We start from the raw sequence: 17,980 nt of genomic DNA, 5'->3' as shown, positions 1-17,980 counted from the left end.
GGTAGAGGTGGACAGCACTGAGGCCCAGGGAGAAGAAGGGGCAGTGGAGGTGCTCGTGCCCTCCCCTCCAGATCAGTCCACCCCAGCACAGCGCCCACACCATAGCAGACCCACCTTGTCCCCAGCCAGGATCTTGAAGGAAGCCATGACTTGGTCTGCTGTATCTGTGTCGGCCGTCTCACGGGACATAAAGTCGATGAAGGCCTGGAATGTCACTACCCCGAGGCGGTTGGGGTCCACGATGCTCATGATGCGGGCAAATTCTGCCTCTCCCTGGAGGGAAAAGCCAACCCCAGCCAGTCAGCCTCTCAGCCACAGCCCCCTCTCTCTGGACCTGAAGCCCATGGGGGCTGAGAGTAGCCTAAGGCTGTTAGAGAGGGCACAGCAGGCCCCTGATCCAACTTGGGTGTGATAGGAATATAACATCTAATAGTGAAAACCCAGTTCAGGCTTCCTACCCCCTACAGATGCCTGGAGCAAAAATGCTAATGCTGATAATAACTAATGACAGCAACAATGACAACAGCCCTAGAGCGTGTACTCTACACGAGGCACGTTCTAAGTGCTGCGAACATTTTAATTTGTTTAACCCTCACCACAATCATATACGGTAGGTATTTATTTTATTACTTCCATCAGGTTTCTAGATGAGAAACCTGCGGCCCAGACAGGCCCAGCAACTTGCCCCAGGTCCCACAGCCAGCAGGTGTAGAGCTGAGATTTGCGGTCAGGTGGTCTGGCTCCACCACACCGTACTTTCTACGTGTCAGACACGGGCTCAGCACTTTCCCGAGCCCCTCATTTAACCCTTACAAGAGTCCAGCAGGGCCCCCCTCCCCTCATCCAGGCCCCCAACTTGGTGATGGCAGAGCTGGGATTTACTCCCAGGATGCCTGCTTCTAGAGCTGTGCCCCGGCCTCTGCCCTGGGCAGCCCGCGGGCTCTGCACTTTGCACCATGGCTCAGATGTCGCCTGGCTGCCCAGCTGAGGCCCCTGCTCTGCTCCGAAGGCCTGCAGGAGGGCTGGCAGCTAAGAAGGTTGAGGAGGGGCTTGAGGCAACAGCAAAGGGGCCACAGGCCTGGCTGGACCCATCACCAGAGTGGAGGTGGGAATTCTCATGCCTCGTGCGGGTTGAAACAGAGCCAGTCCGCATCCAGCATGCCCACCACCACTCCTTCCTGGCAGCCTTGGGGTCAGCCCCACCATCCACAATGGGAGTGCAAAGCCCATCTCCACTGTAAATATCAGAAGATAAACCGGCAGAGAGAGGCAAGAAGGTCCGGTCTCCAGGACACACACGGGCCCTGTGCTGGGCCCAGCCTTCAGGGCACCATCTTCCCCACAGACCAGAATCATGAGGCTCCTCCAGGGAGGGCACTCCTAGCCTGAGGGCCTTCAGCCTGCCACGGCCAGGACTTGGCCTCTCTGGTCATCTGGCTGCCCCTCGCCAGGACAGAGGGTGGGGTTTACGTTACCATGTTGTAACCCATGGAGATAAGGCAGGCGCGGAAATCATCCGTGTCCATCATGCCTGTCTTCTTCTGTGAGGGCAGTGGCACCGAGACACAAGGAGGGTCAGAGGCAGGAGGAAGAAGGGCCGGCCCGGGGCCAGGAAGACAGGGCACAGATGGCCAGGAGGTCGAGGGGTACGGTTTGGGGTCAGGAAGGGGAGAGGAACATAGGAGGATGCAAATACACATCCAGGCAAAACGTCCACAGGAAGGAGGAAGACAGAGCAGGGAGAGGCAAAAATCCGTCCACAGGATGGAGAGCGGCGAGAAGAGAAGTGGGGCACCGAGCAGGTTCCCACGAAAGACACCCGAGGGCAGAGGTCAGAGGTCGGAGTAGTGGGAGGAGGAGCCCAACATGGGCCAGGCAGGGACAGCAGGAGAAGACGAGCCCCACGGCCCACAGGAAAGAGAAGACAGGGAGATCCAGACAGAGAGAGAAAAGAAAAAGGAGAAACGCGTTATTTCTTGCCCCGGATGCCACCCCTAGCGTGCTCCATGCAGTAGGCAAGTACCTGGGGGTCGTTGCCAATATCATAACCCAAGCTGATGAGGCAGGCTTTGAACTCCTCGGGACCCAGCGTGCCGGAGTGATCCTGGGGCCGCCGTGCGCCAGCCAGCGAGCCATGCGGTGCCAGGGAGGTGGAGGCCGTGAGGGGAGGGGTGGGCCATGCCCCAGTGGAGGGTAGGTAGCGTGTGTGGGGAGACACAGGGACAAAGGCATGCGGATGGAGAGGGTGGAGGGTGGAAGGGGCAGGGAGGAGGGGAAATAAAAGTGCACACGGTTAGACAACACGGACGAGGTCCAGAGAGGACCCTCTCCCCGGCACACGTAGCCCTGCTCCGGGAGGCAGGCCAGAGGGGAGCACCGTGAGCCCTGGGAGTAAGAAGCTCCCTGAGAAGTGCCCAGACCACCTCCAGCCTCAAGGCCCCGAACCCCCGGGATGGCTCCCACCCAGGTGCCTGGAGGGCAGTGAAGCAGGCAGGGGTGGTGGGCAGCACCTAAGCCCATGCTCCCACCCCTTGTGGCCCCCCCAAAGCCCCAGGGCACTGGGAGGGGCAGCTCACGTAAAACTGGCCTGTCCCGGGGCTGGGATGAGAGCCCAGGACTGACAACTTTGACACCCCAGCAGAGTGTCCTAAAGGCTACCTGGCGGGTGGAGAGGGGTCAGGGGTGGAGGAGGGAGCCTCCGCTCTGTCTGAGGCAGAGGCAAGGGATGGCCAGGGGGCAGCAGGCCCTCCCTTGAGGCTATGGTAGCCTTGCTCCCAGGGGCTGACTCCTAATGGTAGGAGAGCAAGGGTCAGCAAAGGTCAGGGGTCAAAGGCCCTCTCTTCACCCACAATACAAGCACCCTCTCCAGGAAAGCAGGGAAGCTCATGGGACACCAGGACAGCTTCTAAGGCCGGCTTGGTGCAGTGCAGAGTCAGGGCAGGCTGACTGCAGTTCCTCCCTCCCTCCCCTCCTTCTCCTCCTCACTTGCCCAGGAACCAGGATCACGCCCTGGGCAGTGCCCTCCAGGGCCCTGGGGCAGGGGCTGGGGCTGCTCTAAGCAAGAACAGGGGGTGGGGCTCACCCGGTCAAAGTGGTTGAAGGAGGCCCGGAACTCGTTCATCTGCTCCTGGCTGATGCCCTTGGCATCCCTGGTCAGGATCTGGTTCTCCACCTCATTGATGGTCCTGGCAATGGTGGTGAGGAGCTGCTCCCAGCCCACGCGGATGTGCTGCGGGTGGGCAGGGCCTGTCAGCAAAGGGGTCCCAGGCCTGGGCCGGGGCTGCCCCTACCTACTCCTTTCCCTGACCGTCAAAATGGCCAAAGCAATCAAACCTGACCTTCTGTCCGGGTCACCAGAGGCAGGAGAACCAAGACAGAGACAACACACCAGGAGAGAGGACCCAGATGATGAAGGGGGAAGCACAGCAGGGTGGTGGCCTCTGCTTGGGACAGCAGAGAGCAGAAAGGCCAGTGTGGTCAGGTCAGGAAGAAAAAAAATCTTGATTGAATATCATTTACCTCAGATATTCAACCAGCATTTTTTTATGCAGTCTCGACCCATATTCTATTTGTTACCTCTCAAAATACTGGTAAGCAATTATTTTAGCTTCACTATGATTCTTGTCAGTGTTTTGGGTGCAGGTACTACTGTCAAATTGTATTGCTATTTTTTTCTTTAAGCATTTAACAAAAAGAAAAAAAAGAAAAAAAAAGCCCCATAAAACCCCACCTTGGGTGATTGCTAAATATTGTACAAATAAAATGTATGCTATCTACATTTTAGTCCCAAGTTAAATTAAAAAATAAATATGGTATGAAAACCGGGGGTGAGACTAAAGGACAAAAAAGTGGGTAATGTTCTGAACATCCAACTCCATAAACACACACACACACCCCTTCATGGTCCAACTCCATAAACACACACAGACACACACACAGACACACACACACAGACACACACAGACACACACAGACACACACACAGACACACACACAGACACACACACACACACACACACACACACACCCTCTACCTTCATGGTCAAAACAAGTAGTCATTTAGAACAGATGCCAAGCCAGCATTTGGAGACACCAGCCTCAGAATTACCAGATGCTGGCTGAAAATTCAGATGCCTGAGCCCCAACCCAGACTTAGTGCATCAAATTCTGGAGACAGGGCCTGGAAATCTGCACTCTCAATAAGCTCCCTGGGAAGTTCAGAAGGCCCTGAGGGCTGAAGACCCACAGCTCCAGGGTGAGGAGAAGTGAGTATCCCCTCACCCCAAAGCCAGAGTGTACCCTCCTAGTACGACTAGTTTCCTTGGAAGATGGGTAACCTCCCCCCACCCCAGCCCAGAATGGGGAGCAGAAGGGGACCTGGGGCTCCCTGCCCAGAGAAGCGAGGCTGGCGCCGCCCACCTCCATGGTGTAGTTGGTGTGCTTGTTGTCGAAGATGAGCGCCTCCTGGATGAGCTGGTGGTCGCCCTCCAGCTGGTCAATCTTGGGCTTGTAGTTGACGATGCTCTTCTCGTACTGCCGCAGGTGGCTGAGCTGGTCCTCCAGGGTCCCGTGCATCTCGATAGAGATCCTGCCAATCTCCTGCTCACCCAGGAAGGAGGACCTTGTCAGACCACCCCACTCTGTGCCCCTGGGGTGGAGACTGGGGTTCCCAGGTCACTGGCCAACCCCTCAGTTGATTCTTGGTATGGAAATAGCACCATAAAGGAGTCTAACAAGCCTTGTTATCACCACACGACTACCTCCCGTCTCTTGGGTACCTCTCAGCCTCAGGAAAGGGTGTGAAGTAAGTTGCTAACCTAAATGTTCACTCCTCTGCTTGTCATCCAAACTTCCTTCCCAATGACCATCCATCTTGGGAACTCTCTCCCACTGAGCTGGGTTCCTCACAGCCTCACAGTATCTGGCTCACCCCCTCAGTGGCCATGCTCCTGCTGTTCTGCTCCTGGGATGCTGGCCTTGCCCACCTAATCCCACCTGTTTCTGTGGGTCTGGCCTAATCCTTGTTTCTGTCCGTCCATCATCCATGGAAACAAACCTTCGATGTGAAAGCACTCTGTGTACACTCAATTCAACCCAGCAAATATTTCCTGAACACCTTCTATGCACAATGTGGGGTGCAGGGGAGACACAAACGTGAACTCGGCATGGTTTCTGCCCTCAAGGAGCTCAGAGGGACATCATTCTCTAACCCAACCAGGGTCCCTTCCCTGACCTACATTACCCCAATACCTGGCCCAACAATTCAGCAAAAAATTCCATGCTTGCCCCAAGCCCAGCTATATCTCTAGGAAGACCATCCTCTGACCAGGCTCATGGCTCAGAAGGAAGGGGGCCCTGGTTGGCCACATAAGCCAAAGGGTCAGCTGAGTCAGTCACCTAGGCACTGATCCTTTAGTGGTGTCTCTGTGTGTGTCTTTGCTCTCAAGCAAGACATTGGGATCAAACCACCGGCCTTCCCTGCAGACTCCACACTCTCCATAGGGCAGCAGACCAGTCGTGGGCTCAGGACCCACAGTCCTCCATGGGTTCCATCCAGGAGGAGACAGGGCAGGCTTGACTGGCTGGGATGATGCTGGGAAGGGAGAGGCATGCCCTGCCTCCCATGATGGGACCCACCTCCATCTTGGTCTGGATCCAGGGCCCGATGACATTGGCCTGGGCCCCAAACTGCTTGCGTAGCCTCTCGTTGTGCTGCTGGCGGGCATGCTCTTCTGTCAGGGCCTGGTCCCTCCGAGGCACCAGCTGCCGCACCTGGGGCAGGAAGAATCATGGGACACTGGGGATGGGCCAGCCATCTGCCCCTGTTCAGATGAGGAAATGTAGGAGCCATGAGAGGAAGGGGCCAGTCAGTAACAGAATAGGAGTGAACCCATTGACCTGTTCTGGAAATTCAGTCATTCATTAACATGAGAGATACTGAGTGCTTACTATGTGACAATGAAAAGTTAATGAAAAGCAACAGCACAGACACACAAAAATCTCTGCCCTCATGAAACTTACAGTGGCTCCACCCATGCCCCACTCAGCCCTCGGACTCACATGGTCCCATTTGCCATTGATCTCCTGAGGCGTGATGGTTGTGTAGGGGTTGGTGCCCGCCATGTTGACGTGGTAGGTCTGGACAATCTTGGACACCTCGTTATGGATGCCCAGGATGGCCAGGCGCTCCTTGTCGGCATCAGGGAGGGTGGCCTTGAACTGCTCATGGGCTGTGGTCAGTCCCTGGACAGAGAGGGGGATGCAGGAAAAGCACAGTGACTGAGCAGGACTGGTGCCTCCCGTGGGCAAGATGAACAAAGGGAGAGGTGGGTGCAAGGGCCACCAGAGAATGTTCCCACACCAGCTGGGAGACCCGGAGCTATCAACCCAGGACTCTCACAGCTGAGAACCAGGACGGCAGGGCTGGCCATGCGACGGCAGAGGCAGAGCCATCAGAGCAACAGCTTCATGCCGCAGACTGGTCAAGTCAGCAGCAAGCCCCCGGGGAAGCTCACCCCCCACAGTCAGGTCAGGGACAAAGGAGCCCCCGAGTCTGCTCCTCAGGTGACCTCCCCCAACCAGATCTTCAGCACTTTGCAAAACCTTTTCATCCAACACTCCGCAGCTGTACAAAAGAACGATCTATTGCCATGAAATGAGCTCCAAGATAATTGTTAGGTTAAAAATAAAGGTTCAGGATTCAGTACATAATAAAAGCTACTTTTTGTGTTAAAAAGGGGGTGTGGGATGCAGATGTTAACAAATAAATAAATGTGCCTATGTGAAGAATGTGGTCATATTGCTTACTCTGGGGAGAGGCACTGGGGCTGGGGGACAAGGGGTAGGAGGGGAACTTATTGCATAGCCTTTTAATCTTTTAGATTTTATACCATGTGCACATATGCACATGAGTCAAAATAAATAAAATGCAAAGCTTTTGAATCTATAACATCCTGGGGATGCTATCCTTCAGTCCTCTCCCCGGAGGGGCGGGCCTGCAGGAGAGTAACTGGCAGAGTGTGGGCTGTGGACAGCTGGGGGAGCCAGCCTCCCGGGGCAAGCTGGGGCCGCAGCACACCTGGATCTCCTCAATGGTGTGCACGATGAAGGTGTCCTGCAGGTCCTCCATGGCCCCCTCCATCCAGTTGTTGAAGGGCGCAGCCCGCTTGGCATACTCCAAGTACAGCTGGTCGATGGTCTCCAGCAGTTTCTCTGTCCGCTGGAAGTGCCAAATACCGTGGAGGGGGAGGTATTTAGCAAAGTCACATCCAGAATCACCACCCTCCACCCTAACAGCTTTCAAGATCCTCCGGGCCAGCCTCAAGGGGTTCAGGTCTGGAAGCACCAGACTAACTCAGGCAGAAAGAACAGGCTCTCTCTGGGGAGCTGGTTCTTAACGTGGGGTTAAGTCTGGTCCCCAGAGGTTTGCAGAACAGGAAAGTTCTCAAACAGCTGGGGTTGGGCCAAGTACACTAAACCAGAAGGATAAGATATGATTAGGGCAAGAAAGGAGACATTTCCATCAGGGCAAAGGCCAAGTCCAGAGCCAATTTGAGCCTTCCACAGTCAGGCCACGTCTGGCGGATGTTCAGGGAACCCAGGGGAGCCTCTTAGCCCAAAACAAAGGGAGTCACGGAGTAGGAAGAGGCACACAGAATTGTGGAAGGCAGGCCTCCATCTCCCTCAGGTGCCCTTACCTCCAGAGCTTCCCTCCGCTTCTGGGTTAGAGCCCCCAGATTGTCCCACTGGTCACAGATCTTTTGGCACCGGGCGTTGACACTGGGTGAGTCGTAATAGTCCAGCTCACTGGGAAGGAAGAGATGGAAAAAGTCAGGTGACCCAGGTCACCTCCGTGGCCTGCTCCCTCCCTGGGTCTAGGGGCACTTGTGGCGCTGGAAGTCCAGGTGCACTTGCTTCATCAGACCCTCCAGGCCCCTCCCACCCCCTACTCCTCGGCTTTCAGGAGACGCTGGGAGGAGGCCAGTGAAGGCCAGTTCTCCTGTCCAAGGGCCCCCGCCCCATCCTTGCCTGGAGGCCATGCCAGTCTTGACCCTGATGCCCAATGGCAGGGAGCTGCTGAGACCAGGCGAGAGCTCAGAGCCAAGACCTGGTCATCTTCTGGTCCCACACTCGTTGCAGGTAAGGACCAACAGCCTGAGACAGAAACGGTCACAGACTATTCCCCACCTGGGGGGAACATTCTTAGTCTTTTGTATTGATGACCTTCCCGCCCAGGGACCCTGCTCACTTCTCAGGCCAAACCCCACCTCCCACAGCGCCCCAGCCCCTCACTGGGCCAGGCCTACTTAAGCTCCTGGGCGATGGCAGCAATCTGCTCCACGCGGTCCTGGTGGGCAGCCAGGTCGCTCTCGAAGGCCTCGTGCTTCTTGAGCAGTGCCTTGATCTCCGAGAGGGTGGCTGTCTCATAATCCTTCTGCCGCAGCATGGCCTCTTTGCCTGCATTCAGAGACGGGGCACAAGGTTGAGCGGGAGCCGGGAGGCCCCACCTTCCTGACCCCCAACCACCCACCCCTCGGGGCCTGGGAGCTCCACTTCCGGTACAGCCCAAGGAGATGTCCCCCATACAATGGTCAATTATCTGCAACTTGAGAAAGCAGATGTGTGGCCAGAGCATCCCCGATGGGGAAGGAAAGTCATTACTTTCCATGGAGCGTGTACAGGGCCATCAGGAGAGGTGATGTGCAAAGGCTATGCAGGAGTAGGTGGGGCGCAGCCATCTATGCCTGTGGTTGACTGGGCACCTCAGGGGGACCCTGCCTTGAGAGTTTCTCCATTATTGTTGCTGGGCCCCAACCCCTTCCCCTCAACTACTCTCAGTGTGGGCAGTGTGTCCAGTGTGCTCTGCCCATAACCCATCAGTGGCCAGAACCTTCTCCGATCATCAGGTGCACTGTCCTCTCTCTTCAGGGGCAAAGCAAAGCTCATATTTCTTGGATTTTTGTTTCCCAGAAAAACGGGATGAGGAACGACATTCTAGGACTGCTGTTCAATGATACTCACCAGCTGCCCTGCGAAGCTACCGGTGCAGGGCAGGGGGTGGCCTGGCCTTGTCTGCACGCCCACCTTCTGTGTTTGCGCTGGTCAAGGAGGCTCAGCCCCTCTCAGTAAATGAAGGCTGGGTTGCAAGGCCAAGGGCATCTTTCCTTCCCTCCACTTTTCCCTTTGTCAGAATAATAATATGACACATTTGGGGGAAAAAGGATAGACGAGCCTCCTTATCTACTCCTTTTCGGTCTTCCCTTATCTGGATGTTACCATAAAACCATAAGGTATATGTAAATTACGTTTCCTGTTTTTAAAATATTCAGCAGCGAGTCACCAGTTTCTACTCTGGCTCCATGGCCTTCCATTTCTGGAACAGAACTCCCAGATAGCAGGCAATAGCACTGTCAGGTGTGCATACACGTGGCCAGACGGCTCTGCCCAGCAGCTGTGCTGGCGTCTGCTGCAGGCCTACCAAGACGAGCGTCTCTCATGCCCTTGCTGGTAGCTGCCAAGCTGGTGGGGCCAATCCTGCCTCTGTACCTTCTTGTGAGCTGTTCCTTGGCCCCGGAGAGGACATAACAGAGGCACGTGGGTGAATCAGGGCAGTTTCCACCGTCCCCCTTTTACTACGCACATCCACGCTGGGATAAATAGCTCCATACATGAGCCATGGAAGGTGGGGCGGCAACCTCCTATCTCTGTGTACAAAGCCCAGCAAACTCCCTCTGCTAAGTCAAGCACGCTCTTCTCCCCTACCCAGGGAAGCCACTCCCAAGTGGCCCCAGGGGGTGGCCATCCCAAACTGTCTCCGGCCTGTTGTCTGAGGATCACAACAGAGCTAAATGCTGCATCTTAGGGCACTGAGCTCCACCGGCCAGTGGGGTCTGCCCGGCCGGGGGCTCCAGCTGAAATGGCCTCAGGGCCCTAGGAAATGGGCAGCCACAGCCCAGGTTCTGAGGAAATGACCATTCCAGGTGTGATTTTCTCTCTTTGGCGTTAACTTTAGCTGCCAACAAGCAGACACCAGACATGGCCCCAAGCACCTCCAGCTCGGAGTGATGGAGACACACGCATGCTAATGCCAGGGCTCCAGGTTACTACCACTGGAGGCCAGAAACAGGAAGAGGGAAAGTAGAGGAGGGAAGCACCAAGGCCTACCATTTACCAAGTGCATGAAACGTGCCAGGTACTCAAGTGAACGTAAAATGCTCTTGAGATATGTGCACCTATAACAACACCATGAGGAAGTGTGCAGAGTTGAATACTGTGCCCCCCAAAACTCAGGTCAACCCAGAACCTCAGAATCTGACCTTATCTGGAAATAGGGCCTTGGCAGATATAACTAGTTAAGATGAGGTCATACAGATGAGGGTGGGCCCTAAATTCAATGACTAGTATCTTCAGTAGAAAAGTGAGAGGAAGATTCAGTCAGAGAGACACAGAGAGAAGCAGCTGCATGACAATGAAGACAGAGATTGGAGTGACGCTGCTACAGGCCAAGGAACAACGAGGACCACCAGATGTGAGGAAGACACATGGGACAGCCTCCCTTGCAGAGCCTCTAGAAGGCTGAACCCCGGTGACACTTCAATATAGGACTTCTAGTCTCCTGGACTGTGAGAGAATGCGTTTCTGTCATGTTAAACCACCCTGTGTGTGGTAATTTGTTACGGCAGCTCTAGAAATTCATACAGGAGGGCATGTCATCGCCTGCATGTTATAGACGAGGAAGCAAGGCCTGCAGGCTGTCACTAGTCCAAGTGCACACTGCTTCTAGGTGGCACTGTCGGCATTTGCACCCAAACATAACTTACTCAGGGAAGAAGAAATCATTATGGTGACAAGCAATCAGCAATCAACAGAGCATCGTACTATGCCAGAACTCTTCTCAGTGCTTCAAATGTATTAATTCATTTAATCCTCATAAACCTACAGGGTTGATATTATTATCGGCCCCACCTTATTGATGAGAAAATAGAGGCAACCAAAAGGCTAATGAACTTGCCTAATGAACTAGTAAGAGATGAAACAAACAAAAAACAAGAGAGAAATGAGTTGTGGCTGGTGGTTCAGTTGGGGAGCATGAAAGCCAGAACCCCTTGGGTTGGGGGCAGGAGGCTAGGCTGGGCTCACCATCTGTCCAGGCCTCGTGGATGGAGGCCTTCTGACGGAACTTCTCTGCCAGGTGGTCCAGCCGCTCCAGCCTCCGGATCTCATTCAGCAGCCACTCCTCGTAGCCCTTCTCCGCCTGCTCCAGGCAGCCCCAGGCGTTGTTGATGTCCTGTAGGGATGGGAGGCACGGGGTCAGCCCCACCTGGTCCCTGAGACCCCCACAGTGGCTCCAGGCCTTCTAGGAGGAGCCTCATCCCCATCTCAGCCATAGCCACTCAGCCCCACCTGGTACTTCCCAGGCTCCCGGGCACCAGGCCGCCTGGGCAGGGAGAGGGGCCACCCAACTATGGGGCTTTGGGAGTGCAGCCCAGTGGGGAGAGAGCTCAAGGGCCTCCACGCTCCAGGACTGACTGCTGACAGGATTCTGACAACCACAGAGGTCGTAGGGCCAGCCAGGGAGACAGAGCAAAAGACTGAAAGAGGCAGGCAGAGGTGGGAGCCTCCTAGCCTCCTCACATTTCTGGATCTGCTCACAGGCTCCGGCCTCTGGGCTCTGGGCAGGAGCCTGGGGCATGTAGGGACCCTGGCCTGGGTGAGCCGGCTAAGAGTCGCCCAGAGCTAGTGACAGGTGCTGAGCACAAACCCACAGGCCTTCAGACAGGGAGCCACTAGAGTGAGCACAGGGCACCCCCAGGGCAGTGACGGGCCGACTCAGCCCAGGTCTCCACTGTGAACCTGGGGTCACCCTGCACCCACCCAGAGGAGGGACCACTTTCTCAAACTCACAGAGCACCCTCCAGCTAGCAGTGGCCTGGCCACCTAAAAGCGGCTGATTCAGCCTGGAACCTGTAAAAGGACTGCAATTTTCCGAACTGCATGCACAACTCAGGACCTTTCTCCTCTCCCCTAGATTTCCCCAGGATCCTGCATTTATCCAGAACTGTTCGCATGTTCGCCTGTTCCCTTCTGTTCCTGCCTTAATGTGCCCAGGACTTCTCATCACTCTCCATTTCACAGGGCAAAACCTCTACCCTGGTGAATTTTTAAATTTTCTTTTGCATGTTTCTCTGGCTCATAAAATTTCTCCCCAAGTCCTGAGGAGAGGATAAAGAGGGAGAAATAATAAAAAGTGACATGAAGAAAATTTTATGACATAGAAGGTTGATCATGATATATGTTAGATTTGACACAACATTGTAAAATGACTATAACTCAATAAAAAAAGTATAAAAAAATTAAATAAATAAAAACCTTTAAAAATTATATATGTTAGGTTTTTTTTTAAAGCAGCTTATTAAATAAAACATGATTTAGGATTCCTTAAAAATTATATTTACAGAGACTATCTCCCCCCCCCCCCAAATCTTGATACTGGATCGTAAGATTTTGAATAATTTCCATTTTCTATATTTGGGTTATTTTTATGCCTTTGAAATAACCTACCAAAAAAATCTATTACTTGTTTAAGGTAATAAAAAAAATTTTAAGTGCTGAAATGATTCCATGAAAGTGAAAATTTTCTTTATTGCTACTGAATTATGCCCTGCTTGGTTTAATGTTATCAAGAGGCAATTTTGTTTGCAAAAATGAGTTCTTGAGGGGCTGGGTGGAGTTGTTGTGGGGGCAGGTCCAGGTGGATGTTCAGAGATCTGGAAGAGCTAGTCTGACCCCAATGGTCAGGAGAAAAGGGGCTCTCTCCCTGGGGAGGCGAGACAGCCCCACATGGCTGAGTGATTGCAGGAGCCTGAGTGGTAACCAGGAAGAGAGAACTGGTCTCTGGAGCAGCATGTGCAAGTGGAAGAGCACATGGCCCCACCACCCTGCACATTTGATGGTGACTGTGAGCAGCTCAGGGGTGGGGGTAGCCCAGATGCTCACCGAGACCATCCGGCCCTCGGAGGGCATGAAGGCGGGCCGGTTGCTGAGGCGCAGCTTGGTCTGCAGTGTGTTGAAGTTGATCTCCAGCTGGCACTTCTCCTGCACCTTGGGTGGCTTGTGCAGGCGCCGGTAGTCTCGGAAGTCCTCCAGCTTCTGCTGCATGGCATGCATGGTGTTCTCAGGCGCCCGGTTCTCCAGCCATGGGATGGTGCGGCGGATCCACTCCAGCAGCTGAGAGGAGTTGGGGAGGATGCTGAGAGGGGGCGAGGGCCGGCTGCCCTCTCCTCCTGGCAGCCCTGCCCACATGGGGATGCTGGGGGGGGCATCTCTCCTAACAGCATACTCTTTCCCAACTACCACCCTAAGCCGTTTCCAGGCCACGAGGCCAGGTTCCAGGCGTTCCCTCTGAAAATCTAAGGCTTCTTGAGTGAAGACTGACCACTGTGGTACATTAACTCACAGCCGGCATCATTCAACCTCCCTGCCAGGGGAAGACCTGGGGGAGAGGGGGAAGGCGGCTGGAGCAAGAGCAGGAGACCCGAGTTCTAGGTCTAGGTCTCCTATGCGTTGGGTCCCAGTTTCCTCATCTTACCACAGAGGGGTTAACAGTTGTTCCCTGAGGCCCTCGCCCCTGACCTGTAGGATTCTAGCAAGTGGGTCCTGATTCAAAAGGGAAGAGGCTGGCTTCTAGGGCACAAGCAGGGAACATCCTGGAGTGTTTTCCTTGATGAGATGATGGAGGAGGAGGGAAGTGGTGAGAGGAAAGATGTGACCCCTCTGCAAGGTGCCAGGCACGTTGCCCAAATTAACTCATCTGAATGTTGACAACAGGAATCCCACGGGATAAGTGCTGTGACCCTACCCAGGTGATGGAGGTCACCAAGGCGCTGTGAGGCTGTGTGACTAGCCAAGGTGACCAAGCTGGAACGGTGGCACAGGGAGTACACCAAGGCACTTAGGCACCAGAACTTGGGTTCTTACTACACTGGACAGCAGACCAACCATGAGGCCAGGCTGAGCTGTTCAGGGGCTGCATTCTTTCAAGGAAGAAGCAAGCGGAGCTCTAGCCCAAATGCAGCCAATGGCAGAGCAGCAAACCCAGTCCTGGCCCCTCCTGGCCCCTGGGCAGGCCCAGCTGCTGAGCTCTCCTGAGCCAGCACTGATTTATCCCAGGTTCGTACCCTCTCAGAACCACACACTCCTTTTCTAGCTCAAGCGAAACTCCCAGAACAATGGCATACCAGGCTTGAAAGGCCTCTGAGGTCCCCTGGAAATACTTTCACTTGCCAAGTGAAAAAACCAAGACTTGGAGAGGTGAAGGGGTTTTCCAGGCTTACTGCTGATGACAGAAGCCTGGAACTCAGCTCTCCAAAGCCCAAATTGGCCCCTGACCCACCCCTCTGCTTTCTGGGAGAGCAAAATCCACCCTAGGTCAACTGCTGGGATCAGGGATGACACTCAGCCTGGAACTGTGCCTAGGGACAGATCTGAAGGTCCTGGGTTCTAGGGGCTCCCCATCTCTCAGGGTAGGATGGCAGGGCCTTGGTGAGGCCAGGCCAGGAGAACCCAGGGGGTACCCACATCGCTGGCCAGCTTCTCGTAGTCTTCCATGAGCTGCTCGTTCTCCTGGTTGACGGCCAGCACCTTGCAGATGCGATTGGCTGCTGTCTCGGCCTAGTAACAAGACAGAGAGGGTCACGGTCAGTCACACGGCAGCAGGAGCACCCAGTACCAGGTCCTCTCCCACCCCTGCAGCTCCACGTGGCTGGAAGGCAGCTCCCTAGGCTTTGAATTCATATCCTCCTCGCTCCTCCTCACCATCATCTTCACCAACCCAGGCTGAGTCCCATGGATCAAGTAAGCCCCGACAGAGATCTTGGTGGCTGAACTGGGGGCCCCTGGAAAAGAGCCTAAGTTTGAGGTCCAACATGTATGTTGGGAAGAAATTGATCCAATGACTGATATAATTGAAATGCTCAGCTCAGGTGGAGGGGTGAGAAAATCCATGCCCATCCTGGAAGTCCAAGTGGAGACCCTGGGAGTCCCAAGACTTAGGCTCTTAGACCGGATTTGCCAGGATCTTGGAGATGCGGGAATTTAAATCTGAGAGTCCTAGAATAAGGTGCTGAGGAGTGGGGCCTCTCAGGATCCCTGCAGAATCTCCCAAGGTTCCTGGTCCAAAGCCCAAAGAACTTTAGAGAAGACACAGGAATTAAGGATCAACCCAACATGGACAAGACATCCAGAGGGCCAGCACAGGCCCCTCTGGGAAAGCTAAACACACATCCCACACCAAGTACTGGGCCAGCAGACTCTAGAGGTGGGCTGCTGTGGCAAGAAGAACAAAAGAGGCCTGAACAGCAATCAGATGCAAATGCCCAGAAGCCCCAGGGGACACTTCTTGGCTTAGAGAGCTTTGTGACCCTGATACCAGCAGGGGCCAGGCTCTCCGAAACCCACTTTGCTCAGGTGATTTTTAAATTCAGCTGTGTTCTTGTGTACGTCCTAACCCAACTCCAAGGGGAAGGGAACAGGGGAACTCGAAGACTTTTTGGGGGTCCAGGGATAGAAAGGAAGATGGCCAAGAGGTGGGAGCAGATAATACAGATAAGCAGACAGATATGCATCCTGGCGCCCTGGAGAAGAGTGACCTTGCAAATGGGAAAGCTTTAAGGGGTAGAAAGACGGGACCTTGCAACTGGTTGATGAACAAAACAAAATGGGTTTCAACTGCAGCAAGAGAAACTGAGGCTAGGCATCAGGAAGAAGTTCCTGAGAATGAGGGTGCTTTGACTTGGGAAGGAATGACAGGAAAGATGCACACGTTTTTGCCTTGTAGGACTCTTCAGATAGGACACACGCCCACCAGATGGTGTGCAGTGTGGGTGACTGTGCTGGGAGATGTGTGTGTGAGGGGGCAGGATGAGATCATCCTAAAGGTCCTTCCAAGCTCAAAGTGAAGACACTACACCCTCCAGGGCCAGGTGTCAGAGCAGGCGGGCCTCCAGCAGGAGAGCTGAGAGAACAGTCGAGGGTCCTGTGAAATGAGGACATTGGGCCCCAAATCTGGAGAAACTGAGGCAAGAAGTCACATCCTTAGACCCTCACCCCTTGAACCCCCAGACCTAACTCTGCCCTTCAGATGCCATGGCCACCTCTCACATGGAACTCCTGACTGATTGTCCTTCTCCTTAGGAACCAACTAGTAACCAAGGGGAATCCCAAGAGGCAATGAGGAGGGAAATTCCTTCCTGGAGCCCATCCCAGAAGATGTGGGGCCCTGGAATGAACAGGGTCATGGGAACTGGGCTGACATGCCCATGAATCTGCCTAAAATCACTGGGGCCACTTCCCTTGAAGGCTGGGGAGGGGACCTAGGGGGAGGTCACTGCTCCCCTATGTGCTGACATGTGTGTCAGAATGCGGAAGGGGCTGGGGGTAGAGTAGAATATAGCTCAGTGGTAGAGCGCGGGCTTAGCATGCACGTGGTCCTGGGTTCAATCCCCAGTACCTCTATTTTAATTAATTAATGGAATTACCCCCCCAAAATAAAAGAAAATAATTAAGTTAAATTTTTAAAAAAGAAAGCAAGTGGCTACAAAGACCCCAGCCCAGCGTGCTGACCAAACATAAAAATCACTGGTAGCCCCTCATCACAGGCAAGAAGCAGCTGCTGCTGTGGCGTTTAATGGCCCAAGCCTACCTTGGCCTTGCTATGCTCCTGAGTCATCTTGAAATCCTGGGCTCAGTGGTCATAAACTTTGATTTACGTGTCAATTTGTGAACTTGGACTGAGTGAGGCCTGTGTTCATGGGATTCTGAAAGACACGTCTTTCAGGCCTCAAGAGCCTCACCCAACCCTCAGAGCTTGTCGACTGCTCCAGGGTCAAAGGGGGCTCCTTCTGGATGAAGTCTGGGGGAGTTCCTGAGTGGGCCTCCCAGGGACTTTTTACAAAGATCACATCAATGGGCTGAGAAAATATTTTACAGAAACAGGCAAAAGGATGACTTCCAAGTGCCAAAAGAAGACTACTAGAAATTTGTGTTCACCTTCCATGGTTTGCATTTTTTAATTTTTTATGACCCACTTTAAGGGATACAATTCTACAACTTAATACAGAACAACATGTTTGGTTTTGTATTAGAGTTATTTTTTTCAAAGGTATGGATTATTATTCCCTGAGCACTTAGCTATCCCCACATGAAACCCTGTTAGCGCAGGTCAAACTGCTACTCTAATAATCAGTATCAAATTAGCTGACACAGGTACAGTCTGCAGAGGAAACATCCTCGATGATGGTGAATCAAACATCCAAATGTGGCCAAGTGACGCATGGTGGCTCCACCACCCACCACCCACAGATTCACATCAGTGCCACGAGGATCTCATCCGTGACATTTTTAGTCAAAAATTTCCCAAATCTAGCAAGAATTGCCTATTTCCTTCCTCCCACAGTTTCCCACTGCTTAGCCTTTCTTCATGGCCCAAGTCAGCTCCCAGCCCTGGTGTCCCTGCTGGTGAGGCCCCCAGACAGAGGGGCGCTGACCCCATGGCACTCAGCCCTCTCACCGGCTGCCACCTCTGGCCTCCCCCAACCCCCTGCTCCAGGAGCGGGACAAGACCTGGACCAGCACTAACTTGCTATCCCCTTGAGGTTGTGCTGTCACACCACAAGGCTTCACACAAGCTGTGACCTCTTCCTCAACCCTCCCAGAGCCTTTCATTTCCAGATTGCTCCCCCTATTCAACCCTTAAGACCCCCAAGCTCAAGTGTCTCCTGCTCAAGAAAGCCTCCATGTCCCGCAGCCCTGCAGCCCTGCAGCCCCCCTCCCCTGCTCAGGTCCACAGCTGAGCAGAGCACTGATAAGACGCACCTTCACATCATGGGTTTCTCTTACAAAGGGATTTCCCAGATGATCATGAACCCCTTGAGGGCAGGAAAAGGGTTTCTTTCCCTCAGAAGATTCACAAACTACTGAGGAC

The 17,980-nt window shown here is 53.9% G+C and overlaps 1 protein-coding gene across 3 annotated transcripts in view; it reads right to left on the bottom strand.

Moving 5' to 3' along the window:
• Positions 1-17,980, bottom strand: part of ACTN1 (actinin alpha 1) — a 91,707-nt gene that overhangs the window by 3,978 nt on the left and 69,749 nt on the right. The window contains exons 9-21 of one of the 3 annotated variants that reach the window (XM_010962305.3): positions 14,578-14,670; positions 12,997-13,227; positions 11,140-11,287; positions 8,307-8,457; positions 7,698-7,806; positions 7,079-7,219; positions 6,061-6,243; positions 5,638-5,772; positions 4,420-4,599; positions 3,083-3,229; positions 2,024-2,104; positions 1,476-1,541; positions 115-273 (exon numbers count right to left, since the gene is read on the bottom strand). In XM_010962305.3, the coding sequence (XP_010960607.1) occupies positions 115-273; positions 1,476-1,541; positions 2,024-2,104; positions 3,083-3,229; positions 4,420-4,599; positions 5,638-5,772; positions 6,061-6,243; positions 7,079-7,219; positions 7,698-7,806; positions 8,307-8,457; positions 11,140-11,287; positions 12,997-13,227; positions 14,578-14,670 (1,824 nt within the window). The remainder of the gene's footprint in view (positions 1-114; positions 274-1,475; positions 1,542-2,023; positions 2,105-3,082; positions 3,230-4,419; positions 4,600-5,637; positions 5,773-6,060; positions 6,244-7,078; positions 7,220-7,697; positions 7,807-8,306; positions 8,458-11,139; positions 11,288-12,996; positions 13,228-14,577; positions 14,671-17,980) is intronic. The other 2 variants (XM_010962306.3, XM_010962307.3) reach the window with 2 other exon arrangements.

The sequence above is a fragment of the Camelus bactrianus genome, chromosome 6 (genome assembly GCF_048773025.1).
Source record: "Camelus bactrianus isolate YW-2024 breed Bactrian camel chromosome 6, ASM4877302v1, whole genome shotgun sequence".
Taxonomy (NCBI): Eukaryota; Metazoa; Chordata; class Mammalia; order Artiodactyla; family Camelidae; genus Camelus; species Camelus bactrianus.
The sequence above is the reverse complement of the archived record's forward strand: the minus strand, read 5'-3'. Positions and strand labels throughout refer to the sequence as shown.